Source organism: Rhipicephalus sanguineus, chromosome 1 (genome assembly GCF_013339695.2).
Source record: "Rhipicephalus sanguineus isolate Rsan-2018 chromosome 1, BIME_Rsan_1.4, whole genome shotgun sequence".
NCBI classification, from domain to species: Eukaryota; Metazoa; Arthropoda; class Arachnida; order Ixodida; family Ixodidae; genus Rhipicephalus; species Rhipicephalus sanguineus.
This window is the reverse complement of record NC_051176.1, coordinates 135,521,480-135,538,377: the sequence shown is the minus strand read 5'-3', so window position 1 is coordinate 135,538,377 and position 16,898 is coordinate 135,521,480. Positions and strand designations below refer to the sequence as shown.

The 16,898-nt window shown below is 46.4% G+C and overlaps 1 protein-coding gene across 1 annotated transcript in view; it reads right to left on the bottom strand.

The window, feature by feature from the left end:
• Nucleotides 1-1,241: 1,241 nt before the first annotated feature.
• The window catches only part of LOC119398786 (nose resistant to fluoxetine protein 6), a 61,642-nt gene continuing 45,985 nt past the window's right edge, over nt 1,242-16,898 (bottom strand). The window contains exons 11-15 of the mRNA XM_037665605.2: nt 16,260-16,382; nt 13,987-14,107; nt 12,996-13,185; nt 10,339-10,481; nt 1,242-1,645 (exon numbers count right to left, since the gene is read on the bottom strand). Of these exons, the coding sequence (XP_037521533.1) occupies nt 1,346-1,645; nt 10,339-10,481; nt 12,996-13,185; nt 13,987-14,107; nt 16,260-16,382 (877 nt within the window). The 3' untranslated portion in view covers nt 1,242-1,345. The remainder of the gene's footprint in view (nt 1,646-10,338; nt 10,482-12,995; nt 13,186-13,986; nt 14,108-16,259; nt 16,383-16,898) is intronic.

The following is a 16,898-nucleotide window of genomic DNA, read 5'->3' as shown; positions in this document are numbered from 1 at the left end:
TCGTCAACGTCACGCAGCCACTTTCACCTAGGACATAATTTTTGGCAAGCCAGAGGACGTCTGCCCTTACGCGTCTATTAATCTCACCTCGCCGAAGCGGTACCTTCCAAGGCGTCCTGGGCATCAACTCTACCGCGTGAAATTATGGATGATGAGGTAGTGCTATTGAACTGTGTAGGCTTGAGGCTTGCGAGAGCTCTTGGTCTTGGCTTACCTACTACAGAATTTTTCGTCTTTCGCTCCCACAAACTGAAGGAAACGCATAGCTCGCCTTTGTACTAATATAAATAGGGTTGCTCATGCTTTTGTACGTTTGTTGCGCTCTGGTTCACGGGTGTACCATTTTCTTCAGACACTTGTATCGTGTTCTTCGTTTCTAGTATTTTACAAGTACAGTCACATTCTGGAAATAGGGAAACTGTGCAAGCGCACAGCGTATAACAAACGCACAATATTCATTTTTTCGGGGCGAAGCTCCTTATAGCATCACCTGGTCGGTCGTCGCTCCATGCGGCGTGTCCCCGCCGTCGCGTCTCCCGTATCATTCAATAGATGGCGCTGTCCAATAGAGATGCATGCAAACTGCAGTTGGGTGACGATATACTAGATGGCGCTGTCCCATAGAGATGTGTGTAATATGCGTGCAAAAAAATAAAAATAAAAAGAAACGAAAAAAGAAAAAAAAAGCAGCGGCACCCTGCACGCTAGATGGCGTGCAGTAATCAAAGCGGCGTATCGCTTTGATTACTGCTGGGCGAAACCACTGAACTTTTCACGATGTAAACATGATTGCTTCAGGAGCTTCGCCCAGCTCTTCATCATTAACCCGTGGATATGCTGTAAGTTTTTTTATGAGAACGCTTCTATTTTTAATGTTTCTTCTTAAGGCACGCCAACACAGAGCGTTGTGCCAATATGACGCCCGCGATCAGCAAAAGTTACGGAAATGTTTTAATGACTCTGCAAGGTTATTAAGTCCACCAGAAAGAAATACCAATCCTAGAGGCATTTACACGAACTCTTTCATTGGTGCAAGGGTGCGAACAATCAGTATTTAAACGAAGGGCTCCAGTGGCTCAATAAACGGAATTTTACATTGTTTAAGAATTCTTCTTTGACCCTGCAGTTTGAAGCCGTCTTCGATGACGCCCCTGAAACATGACACTGATGCTACCTTCCGTAGGATTAAAAAAAAGGCGTTTGGTAATTTGGTTTATTTATGGATTAACAGCACATCCGCATTTGAAATTACACGATATTTATTAGGGTCATATCTCATCGGGTCATTTGTACATAATGGATTCTTGAGCATTCACGGGTAGGAATTCCACTGCTGAAAACGAAATCATAGATGACAGCTTACGAGGCTACTATTGCCACGTTGAAAACCGTCGAATGGACTTATGGTGTCGATGCCCTTTTTTGCAGTGTCTTTTTCAGCGCCGCGGAATGTTGAGCCGATGTGTGGCAGTTTTTCTTCGGACCCGAAGACGATCGGCAGCTCGTCACCGGCCGCACTGTCACTCGTCACGCACCGAGCTCTGAAGAGGAGTTCTATAATTCTGCATGCTGGCGCCTCGCAGTACACATACAGCAAGTAGGTGAAAAGAAAGCCCCAGGTGAGCACAACCATGGCGAAGGAAACCTGCCGAAAGAGACCAATAGAAAGTCAGTAGGTCAATGTAAAACGATCGGGATGTGCGAAAGCACGGGATGAATTGATCATTTCTTTTTAGTTTCAACTGTTCGTCATGATACGTACAAGTGAAGTGGTGGCACTTATTAGCATGAACCAAATTGTTATCGCAGCGATAAATATTGCAGGTGATCCTTTGGCTTCAGTTGGCGTATAGGCTTTCAAAGCAACGTCGAGTGGCGCCACTGCTTTTGACGATCTATGGCAGAAATATCGTGACTGGGAATATCCACCTCGTGCCTCCTTTCGCCACAGCACTGCCGCTCCTGCTTCTGCGCACGTGCAGAGCTCTCGGATTGCATCGGTGGTGCGTCACAATTTAAATTTTCTGACTAGCCGGACGCAACTGAGTCGGCATCGTTAAAACACCCTCGAAATGTTCACCGAACGCTTAGCCATCGGAGAATTGTATATTACGAGCAGAGGGCCCATGAACTGTTGTTCGTCTTCGCCCACGCAGACGTTACGCCTTTGTCGGGATGCGGGGGATCGTTGAAAGCATACATGAAAACATCTTTACCGGGTACACTGTAATCTTTACCGGGAACAGTGCGTTCCTAGCCGTGCGCCGTATGGGCTGGGAACGAAGGAAACGTTGGGCTCTAATAAAAGGTTCGGCTAGGCATTGGAAGGCTTTCTTATGGCAACGTCGAGTTATGTTGTTTGGTAAAGGTTGTCGTAAAGACGTGAAGATTAATTAGTATCTTTTTAGTTAGTTATGGCGTAATTACCAATGTGTTAATAATTCTTCAATTAGCAAATGTTAATCAGCACGGTCTTAAGTAACAAGCAGGCCCGTAGCCAGGAGGGGCGCCCAGGCCCCCCCCCCCCCGAAATTTTTATGACACATGGCGTTTTATCGAAAATATATAATGAAAATAGGCGTTTTTCTCAAATAGTGAAGGCTTTCAGCAAGTTAGCCCCCCCCCCCCCCCGAAAAAAATCCTGGCTACGAGCCTGGTAACAAGTTAATAATTCGCGAGGTCAAATTACCAGGGCCATATTTAGCACGGTCTTAATTACCTGTAATTTAATTAGCTAGGCCTTACGTAACACTGTCTTAGTTAGGTGGTCTTAATTATCGTGGTCTTGATCAGTATGACCTTAGTTAGCCATGTCTCAATTATATATTAACCTTAATTAGCAAGGTCTTAAGAAGAGGACGAAGAGAGAGAGCGCCGGCCGAGCAGCGCGCTAGAATGTAGATGCCGATCATGATAGTTTTTTGTTCATTCTACCCGGCCTAACCTCGATCTTAAGCAGCTCCGTTGCTAAACTTGTAATTGTCAAGTCACTTTGGTGCTTACATGAAGCCGCACAACTTTTGCTTTTCAGAAGTGTAATTCACGGAACAGACTAATTTATTGTAACAGACTAATTTATTGCGCGCACATCTCCGTGACGCCGGCGCAGCCAAATCTGGCAACAAACTGCCTTCGCCTGCAGCGTCTATTCCCATCAACGCATTGCTCGGCCGCCCGATCGTCGCGCACGAAACTTGAGCTTGGGTCCCCTATAGCGTTGGTGGCTTCCCTATAGGTGGCGGAAGGGTAAAGAAAGGGGAAATAGACAACCACCCATTTGTAGCACGAAGCCGGTTGAGGCTTTATTTCTTAGAAATCCGAATGGGATTTCCTTGTGGCTTCGTGCTACAAATGGGTGGTTGTCTATTTCCCCTTTCCCAATGCCATCACATCTGCTGCTGTTTCCTTTCTGGTAGGCATATCCTATAGGTGCCGACAAACTTCGATTTGTGCTAATAAAATAGAAAATCAACATGCACCTAGTTCGTTGTCATAACGACACTGCGTTTCTTATATTTACGCCATCAATCAGGTACTGCGTTGCTGTATGACTCAACTTTGTTCAACATCCTGTTCATGGCAATGAAGGTGCTCCGAGTTAGAGTTAGTTGCAGCCTGGCCATCACTTTTCGTGTCAACGAAGACACCGACAAAATCACGCGCCAAATGCTTGCAGACCAACACTTCATTCAGGATTCTATTGACCAAGACATGACATTCATGAAGGGCGTTCCCGACACTGTCCACTATTAGCAGCAGCGAAAGAAAGATGTTTTCGCTATGGTACGTCAGCTTGGCAAGCCGACTGCGTTTCTTACCCTGTCAGTCTCAGAGATGCATTGGCCGCGATTACTCACTCTGCTTGAGCGGTTGCGCCATCAAAATCCTGGCTTAGAAGTGCACGTGTCGGAAATGACATCAATCTACCGTGTCCAGCTCGTCAACAATGACCCCGTAGTGTGCGCCATTTACTTTTACAGGCTTGTGTGCGTCATCCTAAACATCCTGTGTAGCCGCACTCACTCTCCTTTCAAGCCTTACCGCGTCGTGGACTACTTCAAGCGAATTGAGTTCCAGCACCGAGGCAGTCCACACGCTCACATCTTGCTTTGGCTGGAGAACGCACCTGACGAAACCGTCACCCCTGACATGCCAGCATCGCACCTCGTGTCACTCCAGGGGCGTAGCCAAGGGGGGGGGGGTTGGGGGGGTTCAAACCCCCCCGAAATTTTTCAGTTTTGCTTGCGTATATATACACGCACACATACGAACGCACGCACGAACATATATAAAGTATGGTTGAACCCCCCCCCCCGAAAAAAATTTCTGGCTACGCCCCTGTGTCACTCGATACCTCTTTGTTGCCGCGCCTTCGTACTCAAGTGCACCAAGACACGCACACTTGCTACAAGCGCGGAAACGCTCGTTGCCGTTTTGATGCTCCTTTTTGGCCCACTGAAAACTCCATGGTGCTTCTTCCCTATCCGCCCACAGAAGACGATGCCGAAGCCGCGCGGCGCGTGACACTTAAAGAACGCTTCTTGCAGATGCACGCCGCTCTAGAAAGTACAGACTACGACAATATGAGTCAGTTCCTTCAACACCACGCCGTCACATCACATGAAGAGTACGTCTCCGTGCTCCGCGCTAGCATTACACGCCCGACCTCGTTTATCCTACGAAAAGTGCAGCAAAAGTGGATCAACGCATTCAACCCGCGGGTCGCCTCTATGCTAGACTCGAACATGGACCTTCAGGTGATCCTGGACGCGTACTCGTGTGCGACTTATGTCGTAGATTACGCGAATAAGACTAATCGCGGAGTCTCAAATCTACACAAAGCTGTCTTGGACATTTTGGCAAACACTCCAAACATACCTTATGGCCAGACGCTTCGGCAAGGCTGTTGAGATGAGTGCTCAGGAAGCTGCTTGGACACTGCTCCGACCGGATATGTTATAGTCAAGTAGACAGACCTTGTATATTGTCACATGCCTCCCGGAAGAGCGCACACGCGTTCGCAAAACGCGCGCAGATGGAAGCAGCTGGACTCGACGCGGCGTCAACGGATGTGTGGAAATTTGGGGTGTTGCGGAGATACGAAGACCGCACCGACAACTTGGAACACGTGTGCTTGGCAGACTTTGCAGCGCTTTACAATGTCCACTCCTATCAAAAGCGCTGCGATCCAGCCGTCATTCGTTACCGCTGCTACTCCATCGACGACTCACTAAACTACAAGCGAGAAGCGGTTACACTGTTCCTTCCTTTCCTCCGGGAAGTGGAAATTCTTGATGGTAATGCTTTTGAACATATTTACGCCGAAAACGTGGACGCCTTGCTTCTGAAGCGATCTGAATATGACAGCGAGTTCGACATGCACCAGCTGCGTGACATATGCCTCCAGATGTGTGCAGACGACGCTCATGATATCGAACTGAGCATTGAAATTGACCCACGGCGCGCTCGTTTGGTCGACCAGAATGACGACGAACATTTGCTTGGAGCCCCTGATGCCAACTTAGTAGCGGCAAAAGGTCGTTGCGCCGCCGTCTGCACGCGTCAGGACGTCATGACCGGTGACGCCTACTGGGAAATGATGCGTCTCACCAACAAGGAGCAGTTCGAAGTTATTCGGGAAGTCATCCACCGCCTAACGTGCCCGGCCTCCGACCCGCTCAGAATTTTCCTGACTGGCGTGGCAGGTTGTGGCAAGACTTTCATTCTGCGGCTTATGATGGACGCCTACAACCGCTACACCAACACAGCCTCCACGTGCACGCACAACGCGTACGTCTGGTGCGCCACAACAGGCAAGGCAGCCAGCGGTTGCCATCGGCTGACTCACCGTGCACGCCGCGTTCAAGCTGAGTATGCGCACCGACGGGGGCTTGCGCGATGGAGACCTCGACTCCTTCCGTTCAGCGTTCACCAACATCAAGTGCGTCATTGTGGACGAATGCAGCATGATGAGCAGCGACACTCTCGCACGTGTGGACGACCGTCTGCGACAGATAACTGCAAACTACAATGAGCCTTTCGGTGGCTTGGACTTGATCATGTGCGGTGACTGAAGCCAGTTGCCCCCCGTTCGCGCAAGCGAGGTGTACAAACGCAGTAGGACATGGGACAACATCTTTAACACCCACGTCACTTGGCATCACCTCTCCTACTTTGCACTTACACAAGTCGTCCGCCAGAGCGACGCCAAGTTTTCCACCGCCTTGTCTAAGATCGGCGATGGTCGTGCGCTCTAAAAAGAGGAAGTCGTCATGCTTCAAGCCCGCTTCGTCTCCAAGGACGAGGCGAAGCTCCACTGTCCTCACGGCATCAGGCTGTTCTATTCCAACAAGGAAGCCGAGGCGTACAACACGCAGGACGCCGTCCAGGACGTGGACGCTATTTACGAAGCTAATGCAGACGACACCATTGTCGGCTGCCGCAGTGATGCCGACTGTGAGAGTTCGAAGCGTCGGTTACACTCCCTTACTACATCTGAGGTTGGCAACCTGCCGCAAAAACTTGTGCTATGTTCAGGAGAGCCATACATGCTTACCCTCAACATTTACGTGTCCGACGGCTTGGTTAAAGGAGCGGTGGGTCCAACCAAGCACGTGCAGTTGGATGAACTGGGCCTCCCCAAACGCCTTTGGCTCCACTTTCGTTCTAAAGCAACAGGCAGCATTGCTCGAGTCAAGTCGAACACTATTCGCGAAGTTGCGGGCCCTGTCGTGCCTGTCGATTCCGTGCCCATCGAACTGCGCACCGCCACCATTACTTTGGACAAAAAAAAAAAAAAAAACGGGTGTTTCTTGCCGTCGCAAGCAACTCCCCGTAATGCAAGCGAGTGTTGTCACCATACACAAATCTCAAGGGGGAACATACAGCCAGATGATGTACGAGTATCACAAGCGCCATCCTCAGAAGCTCGTCTACGTTGCTTTGAGTCGAGCCACCACACTGGACTGACTTTTCTTATCAAACGCAGAACAGGACTTCACATTTTACCAAGGTGGAGGAAGTCCCGATCGGGCCTTGTCGGACGAATTTCGTCGATTGGAAAGTCATCGACTTAATACAATCACCGCCAAGTGCCTCGCCGTCCTCCAGTCACCGCACGCATTAGCAATTTGCAACATGAACGTACGCTCGTCGCCCGCGCACGCCGTCGATGTCTCCACGATCACGTCGTCCGCGAGGTACCTCTACTGTGCTTCACTGAAACCTGGATGGACACAGCCGTCGAACTGCAAGGATACCAGCACGTCAGCCTCGCACACCGAGCCGCTGGAGTTGCCGTTTACGAACGCTTCGACGAGACCGCACTTTTACCGCGCAGCGTTAAATACCATCTCATCTCGCTGCCCCAGATGAGTTTTGGTGATGCATGTGCCGTGAAAACATCACACTGCTTCGTCTTCGCAGCAGTCTACATTTCGCCAGCAACATCGCGGAAAGACATAATGAACTTCTTGCTGCGCAACTTCAGTGCGGTGTGCCAACAGGATGTGCCGGTGATCGTCACTGAAGACTTCAATGTGAATGTACTTCGATGTGAAAATGAGCGGCTTGGGGCGTTTCTCGGTGCTGAACTTGGACTCCACCTCCTGTCTGACGTCACACAGCCAACTACACGCAACAACACCTGTCTAGATATTGTGTTCGGAAAGGGTGTTGCGTCACGTGTGCATTGCGTGCCATTGCCAACGTAATTCAGTGACCACAAGGCGGTTGTCGCGGTCGTCGAGTGAACGATGTTTAATTTATCTTTACCTGTGTTTCGATCAAGCACTATATTTCCTGCCTTTCATTGATGCACGTGTAGGGAAGAAGAAGAAGAAGATCATATGCGGCAGTGGGCCACGACCTTAGCTGAAAGAGCCGAGCGCGAGCTGTTGGCGTTTGGACTGTGATTCTTGTGTAGGTTTTCGCCGCCCGCCTTTAGCGACCGTGAGCCTGCTTCTCAAGTGCTACTTGTCGCCAGTAAACCCCATTTCAGAGTGGTGGAGGTGCTCGGTACTCAACCTGGAACTCCGAAACAGGAGACTGCCCGCTCCCCCAGAAATGGCCGACGAAACCACCCAGCAAGGCACGGCCCAACCTCCGATGGTCATCGTGGCCCACTGCCGCATATGATCTTTTTCTTCCCTACACACGTAATTAAACACGTCATTTATTTGGCCTTGTGGTTCTTGCATTACTGTCAATTTGAACACGCCCCAGGGAGGGCCTCACCACGTATACATGTGCTCTACACATACAAAGCTGCTCCTAGCTTTGTATGTGTAGCTTTGTGACACACAACGTGTGTACTTCGTACCAGCACGCGCTGCCCACGGGAGGCGCTTCTGATCAACGCCGTCGCTCCGCACGCGCCTTGTCGTGGTCGTCCACTCTGGCCACGCCGCAAGAAACTTGCTCACTTAGCAAGTGCGTGTTTGCTACAATTAATATTGCTCCTGAAGCTGCGAGCCTCACTTCGTATAGCATTACAGTTTCTTGCTATCGCATTCAGTGTTTCTCGCTTGCGGCGAACTGTGAATTTCTTTGTTTTTTACGTGCACCTAAACGCAAGTTCGCGGGCGTTCCTGCGAATCGCTCCTATCTAAATGCTGCCGCGGTGACCGGGAATCGAACCTGAAAGCTCGTGCTTAGCAGCACAATGTCATAACTCCTAAGCCACCGCTGGTATGCTATCTAGCTTCAAACAATATCGGTACCTGTCGTTTAATTTACTATAAACGTTTTTTTTTATAGCAAGCCCTGCTTCGCGATAAAGTTCCGCATAGCTGGCTTTCTTTCCTTTGCGCTTACCCAGTGAGCTCGATACGCCAAACAGCGCATATGACGGGATCCAACATGGTAGCTTAGTGGCTGCAGCGTTACTCTGCTAAGCACAAGGGCGTAGCAGAACACATGGCGATTCCCGCGTACGGCGGCTCCATATTTATGAAGCAAAATGCAAAAAAAAACGTATTTAGCGTTAGGCTCACGCTAAAGAAACCCAGGTGGTCAAAATTATTTTGGGCTCCGCCGCTACGGCATGCCACAAAATCATGTCATTTTCATTGCAATATATAGCCCCAGAGTTTAATTTTAGCATGACTGCATAAGATAAATAAGCATAGAGAACAAATACGCTTTCACCTGTTGTTCAATACTCTGTGCACGACAAAGTGTTCTCTTTCTCCCGCTGTACAATAAATTTCCTTATATTGAACTAAGAGGACCAGCATCCCCCTCAGACCCCGCATACTGCTTCCTTGTTTCTGAAGTTACGTTTAACAGCTGTTGTTCACTCTATTGACGAAATCATGGTTTTTTACCTTCCCCCTCCTTATTCTTTACAGTAAGTACCCGTATCTGGCGGTCTAAATTTGAAGTTCAGACATTAATTCCCTTTTTTCTTGTAATATTTTAATTAATATGATATAATAAGGACCTCTTTTCGCCGTAATTTTTTTCATTCACAGTTGCTTCCAATGCGTCGATGTTCCTCATGGCTGACACAGTGATGCAACCGTGTGATTGCTGCGATGACGTCAATTTTGTTTCTGGACGAAAGTAGAACGCATCTATTCACAGATAATTAGTTCTAATATTTTTCTAAATATACACTGGTTAATACTAAACCAGAACACGGTCTCTGTAGTACCACCCAACCACACCACTTCCTTTTTTTCTTTCTTTTTTTAGCTTCACTTAAAAGAAGGATGAAACGAAATATTTTGATAAGCTGTTGTTGATGAATTACTCGTTTATAATAGCCAAACAAATGCATTGACCGTTATACAACGCTGCGTAAGCTAGGAAGAAACCAAAAGGTTGCACGGTCCCTTAGTCTATACATTTGCTTAAAACGATTACTCAGAGGCGAAAGCAATCTTCCTTTTCTTGTCAGTTCATTATATTCATCCCCGCCCCACCCCTTCCCTGAAAGCTTGTTGCACCCAACGTGATTTTGCACTGCCTTCGGGATGAGAGCCACTTGAAGCTTTCAGAACCTCACGTGGTTTTGCATTGCCTCCGGAATCGGCCCACCTTTGAGCAAGCGACGATGTCATATGATGAAGTCATGTGACGCCACGTTATGTGACGTCATGATGACGTCACAAATTCTAGCGACCTGCTACGTCATGAAAACGTCATAGGGCGACGTCCCCATGATCATGATTTTTTGCTTCACTCGAGTTGACGCCGCCGACGGTCACTTTTCGCGTTTTATTAGGCATCTAAGGCTCTCGCCTTAAAAAAAATAAAAATGAAACGATGTCTATACTTGTGCGAATCCAAATGTAGGAATGATGGAAGTGTGTAAGAAAAAAATAAAACACTTACGATAAAGAAGTGCGAGAAGAACATTCTTTCTCTCGAAATGTGCAGAGTAAACTGCATGAACGGCATGTGGACAATGTACATGCCGAAGGCCAGCCTGCTGAGGGGACGGAGGGCACGCCAAGAGAGAGACGATGCCACGAAGCCTGCGTGATTACAAAAAAAAAAGAAAATTAGAGCGACAGTGACGCTGAACGAAGATTTATCGGGGCAATGCCGTCGGTGGCAGAAGGTGTTTTTGCTTATATTCATGGCATGGCAAGACACGCTTCTATAAACATGCGCGTCTACAGTCCTTGGGAGCAGGTTCATAAACAACTCTGTTTTCTAAAATCACGTTTTTGTTGCCCATGAAAACTTCCACTTGTGCGGGCGCGTTAGCCTGAGAGACGCCGCCTGCAACAACTATCACGACACCTTCGTTTGGCCTTGCGCAGCGGTGCCATAGTCGCATCACAGGCTTACCATATAGTGTTTTAACATGTACGTACTTCGTATGCATGAGGCATTCGGCGTGAATCATCTGCAGGAAACCGACCGGTTTTCTTTAATGGGTAGAGATTATCCGTTCCCTGGAATTCGGCTACTTCTTTTTGAGTAAGCACCATTGCCATACGGGAATTCGCGGCTAAAAAAAAAGCCCATGCTGAGTGCACGCTGCTCTCATTAGATCATGAGCAATCCTTGCCGCTGCCAAGTATGCTTAGCCTTGAAGTACCCTCTTTTTGGTTTTGACACGATTAATTCATTTTTAAAAATATTAGTCTAACTTTCAAAATTACGCATCTTGTTCATGGTGCTGGTGTTGTCAGAAGCATGGCAGATTTTGACGGCGCTGTATTAATTTTTTTATGCAATTCCACACATTTTCTAGTCGTATACCTGAACCAGAACTTACAATCTCAATACACTCCTATTGAGGAAACAGCAGGTTTTGTACTGGAAAGTAATTTTTGCAGCGTCTGGTTCGTATGTGCAATATCTCCCCGTCTTATCACTATAGAATAGACCATGTAGGCACACGCCTACAGACTTGGAGACAAGCTTAGGGACAAACGCTGGTGGAGTGGCTGGCTTTAGTGAGAAACTGGGGATATTTGTCGGGTTGATGGCTTGGCACACTACGCCAGCTTTTCAGTGCAAAATGTGACATACACAGTGATGTCACAGATGTATTACCGGGGGTAAGTGCAATAGCTTATGCCTACACGCATACTTAAGTTACCCCATAGGCCCATAATGATATTTTTATTGGTTGATCTATTTTTCTATCATTATCTGCTTCTGTAATACTCGCCCACCTGCTTGGTCTTCGATTAAGACTGCAGTGTGTTGTAACGAAATAATAAATAAAGACCCGCAAATACATTACCGTAGATACATGTGAAAAAGTACTGACGGTATTTTATGGTATTTTCGACCGTCGGAGAGAGTCTACATAGGTCGGCAAAAAACCTGGAGCTCACTCAGATTCACTGAAGAAGTATATTTTGCGCTTAGGGCTCAATCGGACTCGCTCACTAAGGGTTTTCTCGACCGGGCTCACTCGGACTCAAACTCGCCAAAAATATTACTCACTCGGACTCACTCAGACTCAGATCGAGCCGTGAGTCTGAGTGAGCCTGAGTGAGTGGACTCATTAGTGAGTTTGCTGAGCTATGGAGAGTCATTCGATTTATTTGGTTGCAAAAACAAGATATGGTTATATTTAACTGTACATTGTCTTTACAATATCGGGTATCAGAGTGTGCAGAGTAGTGATGCAAAACTATCGGTAAATTGACTATCGACAGCATCGATAGTTTTTTTTTAAACTATTCATAGTGTAAAGAAACTATTGATAGTTCTACTATCCATAGTATTATCTATAGTGCAATCGATAGTAACATCGCTAGTATTGCTATTGATAATACCTTCGATAGTGCTGTGAATAATTATGCTGTTGTTGGCCGGCCATATTTTCAAAACGTTTGCGATAGCCTACTGTAAGCAATAATCAGTTCGTTTAATTTGTGAGCAATATTTTGGTGGAAGAAATAAATTATTTCAGCAGCGTGAATGCCGGAATATGCCCATCAAAATTTGTATTCAAAGGTAACCAGTTTCATCTTACAATTAACGAACTAAGTCCTTGATAGGTTTATGTTAGGATGTGAAACCCCAACAATTATTACCTGATATTGTTATTTTGAAATCACAAAATGCAATATAAGTTTGAAGCCACGCCTTTCCGGCTTATGCATCGTCTGCCTTTCTACTATATAGAGATGAACAGTTAAAATTAATTATCTTAATTGTTAAATAAATTAACTTAGATAATAAATAGTCATCCAAGCATTCTGGTGAAGGAACATAAATATGGCAACTTTCTTGGACTTCAGCCTCCTGCACGCACTCTAGGAACAAAGTTTCTGCTGCAGTGAGTTCGCGCGGTTGATTTTATGCTATTGATATGCTATCAAACTGACTATCGATAGCGCCATCGATAGTTTTTTTTTTTTTTTTACCATCGATAGATCGCTAGTGACTCAACTATCGATATTATCGATTGTGCTAACGATAGGTCTGCATCACTACTGCAGAGGCAAAGGTAACGTGGTGACGCTGTGTTAAAACGCTCTTCCATTTTGTGTGACAAAAAGCGTGCAGCTTGCTCGTACCTCCCCGTCCCGTGGCACAAGCGAGAGTCACCCAGGCGAGGAACACGGACCACAGGATGCGGTCGAAGAACGCCGTGCACAGCTTGCCGAATTCGGTAGTCGGAGCTGAGGTTCGGTACCAAGGTCCCTTAATGCAAACGCAGCACAAGCCGCTGGCAATGGCGAAGCACCATGCGACCTTTTGCAAAGCCTGGAAGAAAGTTTTTACGAACGTTGAGCCATTCAATATTTTGGTGCACGGTCTGTTTGTCATTTGAGATATATCATTCGATTGGCATAATTAGGCATAGAATAACGTAAACCACTGGCCGATGTATCTTGTAAAGGTATTTTGCCTTCCGAATAAATCCGTTTTTTTTAGCATGAGTTCAGCCGAACAAAGGAACATCGCAATTAACTGGGCGCTATTTCACGAGAGTCACCGATAGAGGCCAGAAAGAGCTTAGGAATTAAGGTGCCACTACACTCTGGGAAGGGGAATGACCAGCAAAGCTGTTTAGCAGACGACACGGAAGTGACACAGAATTTCAAACCATAGCCGACCACACACCCTACGACTAAATCCGCAATGTCCGTCTAGAAAGTCCCCTTTGAATTTAGTGTATGCTCCTTTGAAGTTTTCCATTTGAGCAGCATTTTTGCCGCGACATGCGTCGTCTTGTCTGGCCTGCCGCATGCACTCGGCGTTTTGTGCACGATCTTCATTGGTGTTTGTCGCCCGTCTTACTACCCTTCTTAATTAATACCCTTCTTAATACACTTCTTAATTTTTAGTGGGCCCGTGGTGAGTAGTGCGGCTAGCCCAATTTCTGTGGCGCAAACGTTTTTGGTCGCTAACAAACGGAATACCGCACCCATATAGAGCTTCAAGTGAAAAAAAAATGCAAGATTTGGTCGCGGGTGCGAAATAAATTGTAGTCCTCAAGTTGCACTGTCACGCGCTAGCAACCTGCTGGCTAGGAACCTAGGCTCGAAAAGCGAAAGTACTCACCTCGGGTATTTTCCTTTCCCTGAACATCGCTGCAACGAAATATGTTAAACACCCACTGAAGCAGCACACGGCATGGTAGTATGGGTAGAAAAAGTAGTAGGAACGAGTCCTCAGGAAAGTCCTGCAGAAAGAAAAGTGGATCCTTGAATGAAACGATGTTCTCTACTGAATCAGTTCTCTATTAATACACAGTTTATGCTGCAACAATAAAATAGACGAGTAAATCTTAATATTTTTTTTAGTTGTAGTTTACGAATCGGCTGGTCAAAACTCGCATGTGTGCGCTGTCTAGGCGCATCATTTGCCTACGTTCATCGGCCACGTGAAAGCTAGTTATAATAGAGAAATAATTAAAAACCGCGTCAAGAGATTTTAAAGTTCTTGCCGAATCCTGAGCACCCTGTGTAACGGGTGCTCAGGAACGTGGAACCCTTTCAGATAAAAATATAATTTAGCCATAACAAGCTTTCAATAAATTCAAAGTCGGTCCGGTTGTTTTATTTTGAATAAATATAGATGCATCGATTCATCTTCACAAATTACACTTGATAACTGTGACGCTAAATTAGAGACATGAAGGGAAATCGCAAGGCTTAAGTTTCTTCACTTTACACACACTCGGTGAAATACATCAAACCGTTTTCATAATGGTCATCGAAACATCGTGCACAACTGGGTAGCTCATTTTGCGTAGAGGCCACACAGATTATTTTCATTTTTTCATGCACAATCACAGGGGAATTTCTTACCAGCTGTCGTCTACATTTGATTACGCACGCGTAATCAAATTCATGAATGCGCGAACTGTCAGTGGTGTTTCATGCGCGTGTTTTTCTTGATCTGCTTTTTGACTTCCGTTCACTGGCGCCTTCATGTCAAGATGAAGCGAAGTCAGAAGCGTATAGAAATGAATCGCATTGAAGATACAGAGCGCGCCAACACGACCACTGTGTGAATGAGTACGTAAGAAGTGTTTCCGCGACGGCTGTGAGACCGTGGAGTTCTATATCGTGTATCACTAAGTTCTGACGGGGGCCTGATGCGAAATCGTCTTTGTACCGTGGTTTGGGTTGGCGTTAAAGTAGCCACGAGGTGTATATTTATCCACAAGCCTCCAGAGCGCGGCCTCCTCAACAAACCATTGCGCATTTACGAAACGTTATTTTAATTTACATCCTAAATTATTTACAATAATTGTAATCAATATAATTTTGACTTTATCCTTATAAAGAAGTTTGGAGCTCCCTGTCGTTAGCACCAATCTCATGTTTTTTTCTTTTAATTAAAACCTGAACGATATTTCTACGGTATAACTTTAGAAAGGGTGCCTTTATGCTGTGGGTGAATTTGTTAGTGGAGCATGCGATTTTGTTCTCAACCTTATAGCCTAGCCATGTAACCTCTCTACAGTTCAGGGAGGTACACGAAATTAAGAAAGAAAATAGATGACCGGAGCATTGTATGCACAAGCGTTCGAACAACGCAACAACGTATGATCGTCTGGCAAGCCACAGAATCTTACCGTGCACCGCACTCCATTAGCGCTACCGCTAACTCCATGTATATTGATTTGATACACTAGGAATGCACCATCTTTAGCTCACGAATGACGGTGGATCATAGCGATGAGGGGCTTGTAACATTGGGCCACTACCCTGCGTCGTAAATTGTGCACATGCATGCACAGACGAAGGGCTCTCGAACAAAGCACGCAAGAAAGGAACACATATATGAGTGTGTTCTACAAAAAATAAAAAGTGAGGAAAATTTCAGTTTGTTATAAAATAGTGAGGTAATTTGTTTTAAGTGATTGTAAAATTCGTATCTGTATGCTAATTTTAGCAAGGAATCAATTAAAACGGTAAATTTGGCTGTGTTTTCAACGCGAGATGAGCCATCAGCATTTCTGTCGGTGGTCGTTCTTCCTTCTTTGCTTCCTATAGCCTGTCCGCGGCGACCATCTGGCGTTCTTTAACATGCACCTAAAGTGCGGTACACTTTGGTGCTCTTCACCCATCTCGGAATATATCGACTGAAAATTAAAGGCGCAAGCGCCTGCTCTACAGCAGAACGCACTACTCCAAATGATCCATCATAGGGTGTTCCTTTCTATGTTCAACTGAACTCTATATTGATGCCATATGCCATACCCATGTCAGCGTAAACTAACGAAAATTGCAGGTAACTGCGACAGGTCTCTACCAAAGTCAGTTACAGTGTACCGCCGCTGTTGAGAGCCCAGTTGATCGAACAGCAGCAATTAGTTTTCTTACAAAGGTACTTCGGTGAGAGGCACGACGAAGGGTGTCATTTCGTTCCCAGCCACTTGCCACGTCGCCACGGAGCAGCCCACCAATGAGAGGAGGGAGAAGACGACCACGGCAAGCCTGGGTCTACTGCATGGACAGGGAGTAAAAGTGGAATGATTAACACTTCCAGCAATTACGAGAAAGAGACCTCTGTGACTACGGCGTTTATATCACTCCGCATTCGAAATTCGTTATTACGCAGTAAAGACATTGGCGCCGTTGATAGCATCATAAAAACACTTATGAAATACGAGAGAACTGACGCCGTCATTACTCACTCGTACCGAAACCAAACGTTAGCGCTACTGCGCTTTCTGCGTTCAACCGGTCTCTCAGAACGGTTCTGAGTGGAACGTCTTGCGTGTGTGTGCATGTGTGTGCATGTGTGTGTGTGTTTTTTTTCGTTTTCATTTTATCTCTCTCTCTCTGTCCTCTTTCTTACCCCTACTTCCCCACCCCTGTGCAGGGTAGCAAACCGGTCACTCGCGCCAGGTTAACCTCCCTGAGTTTCCTTTTCATATATTTCTCTCTCTCTTGCTAGTGCCTGAGTAAAATCAGTCCTGCCGCACGAGTGATTTAAAAAAAGAAACACTCGGCCAACAT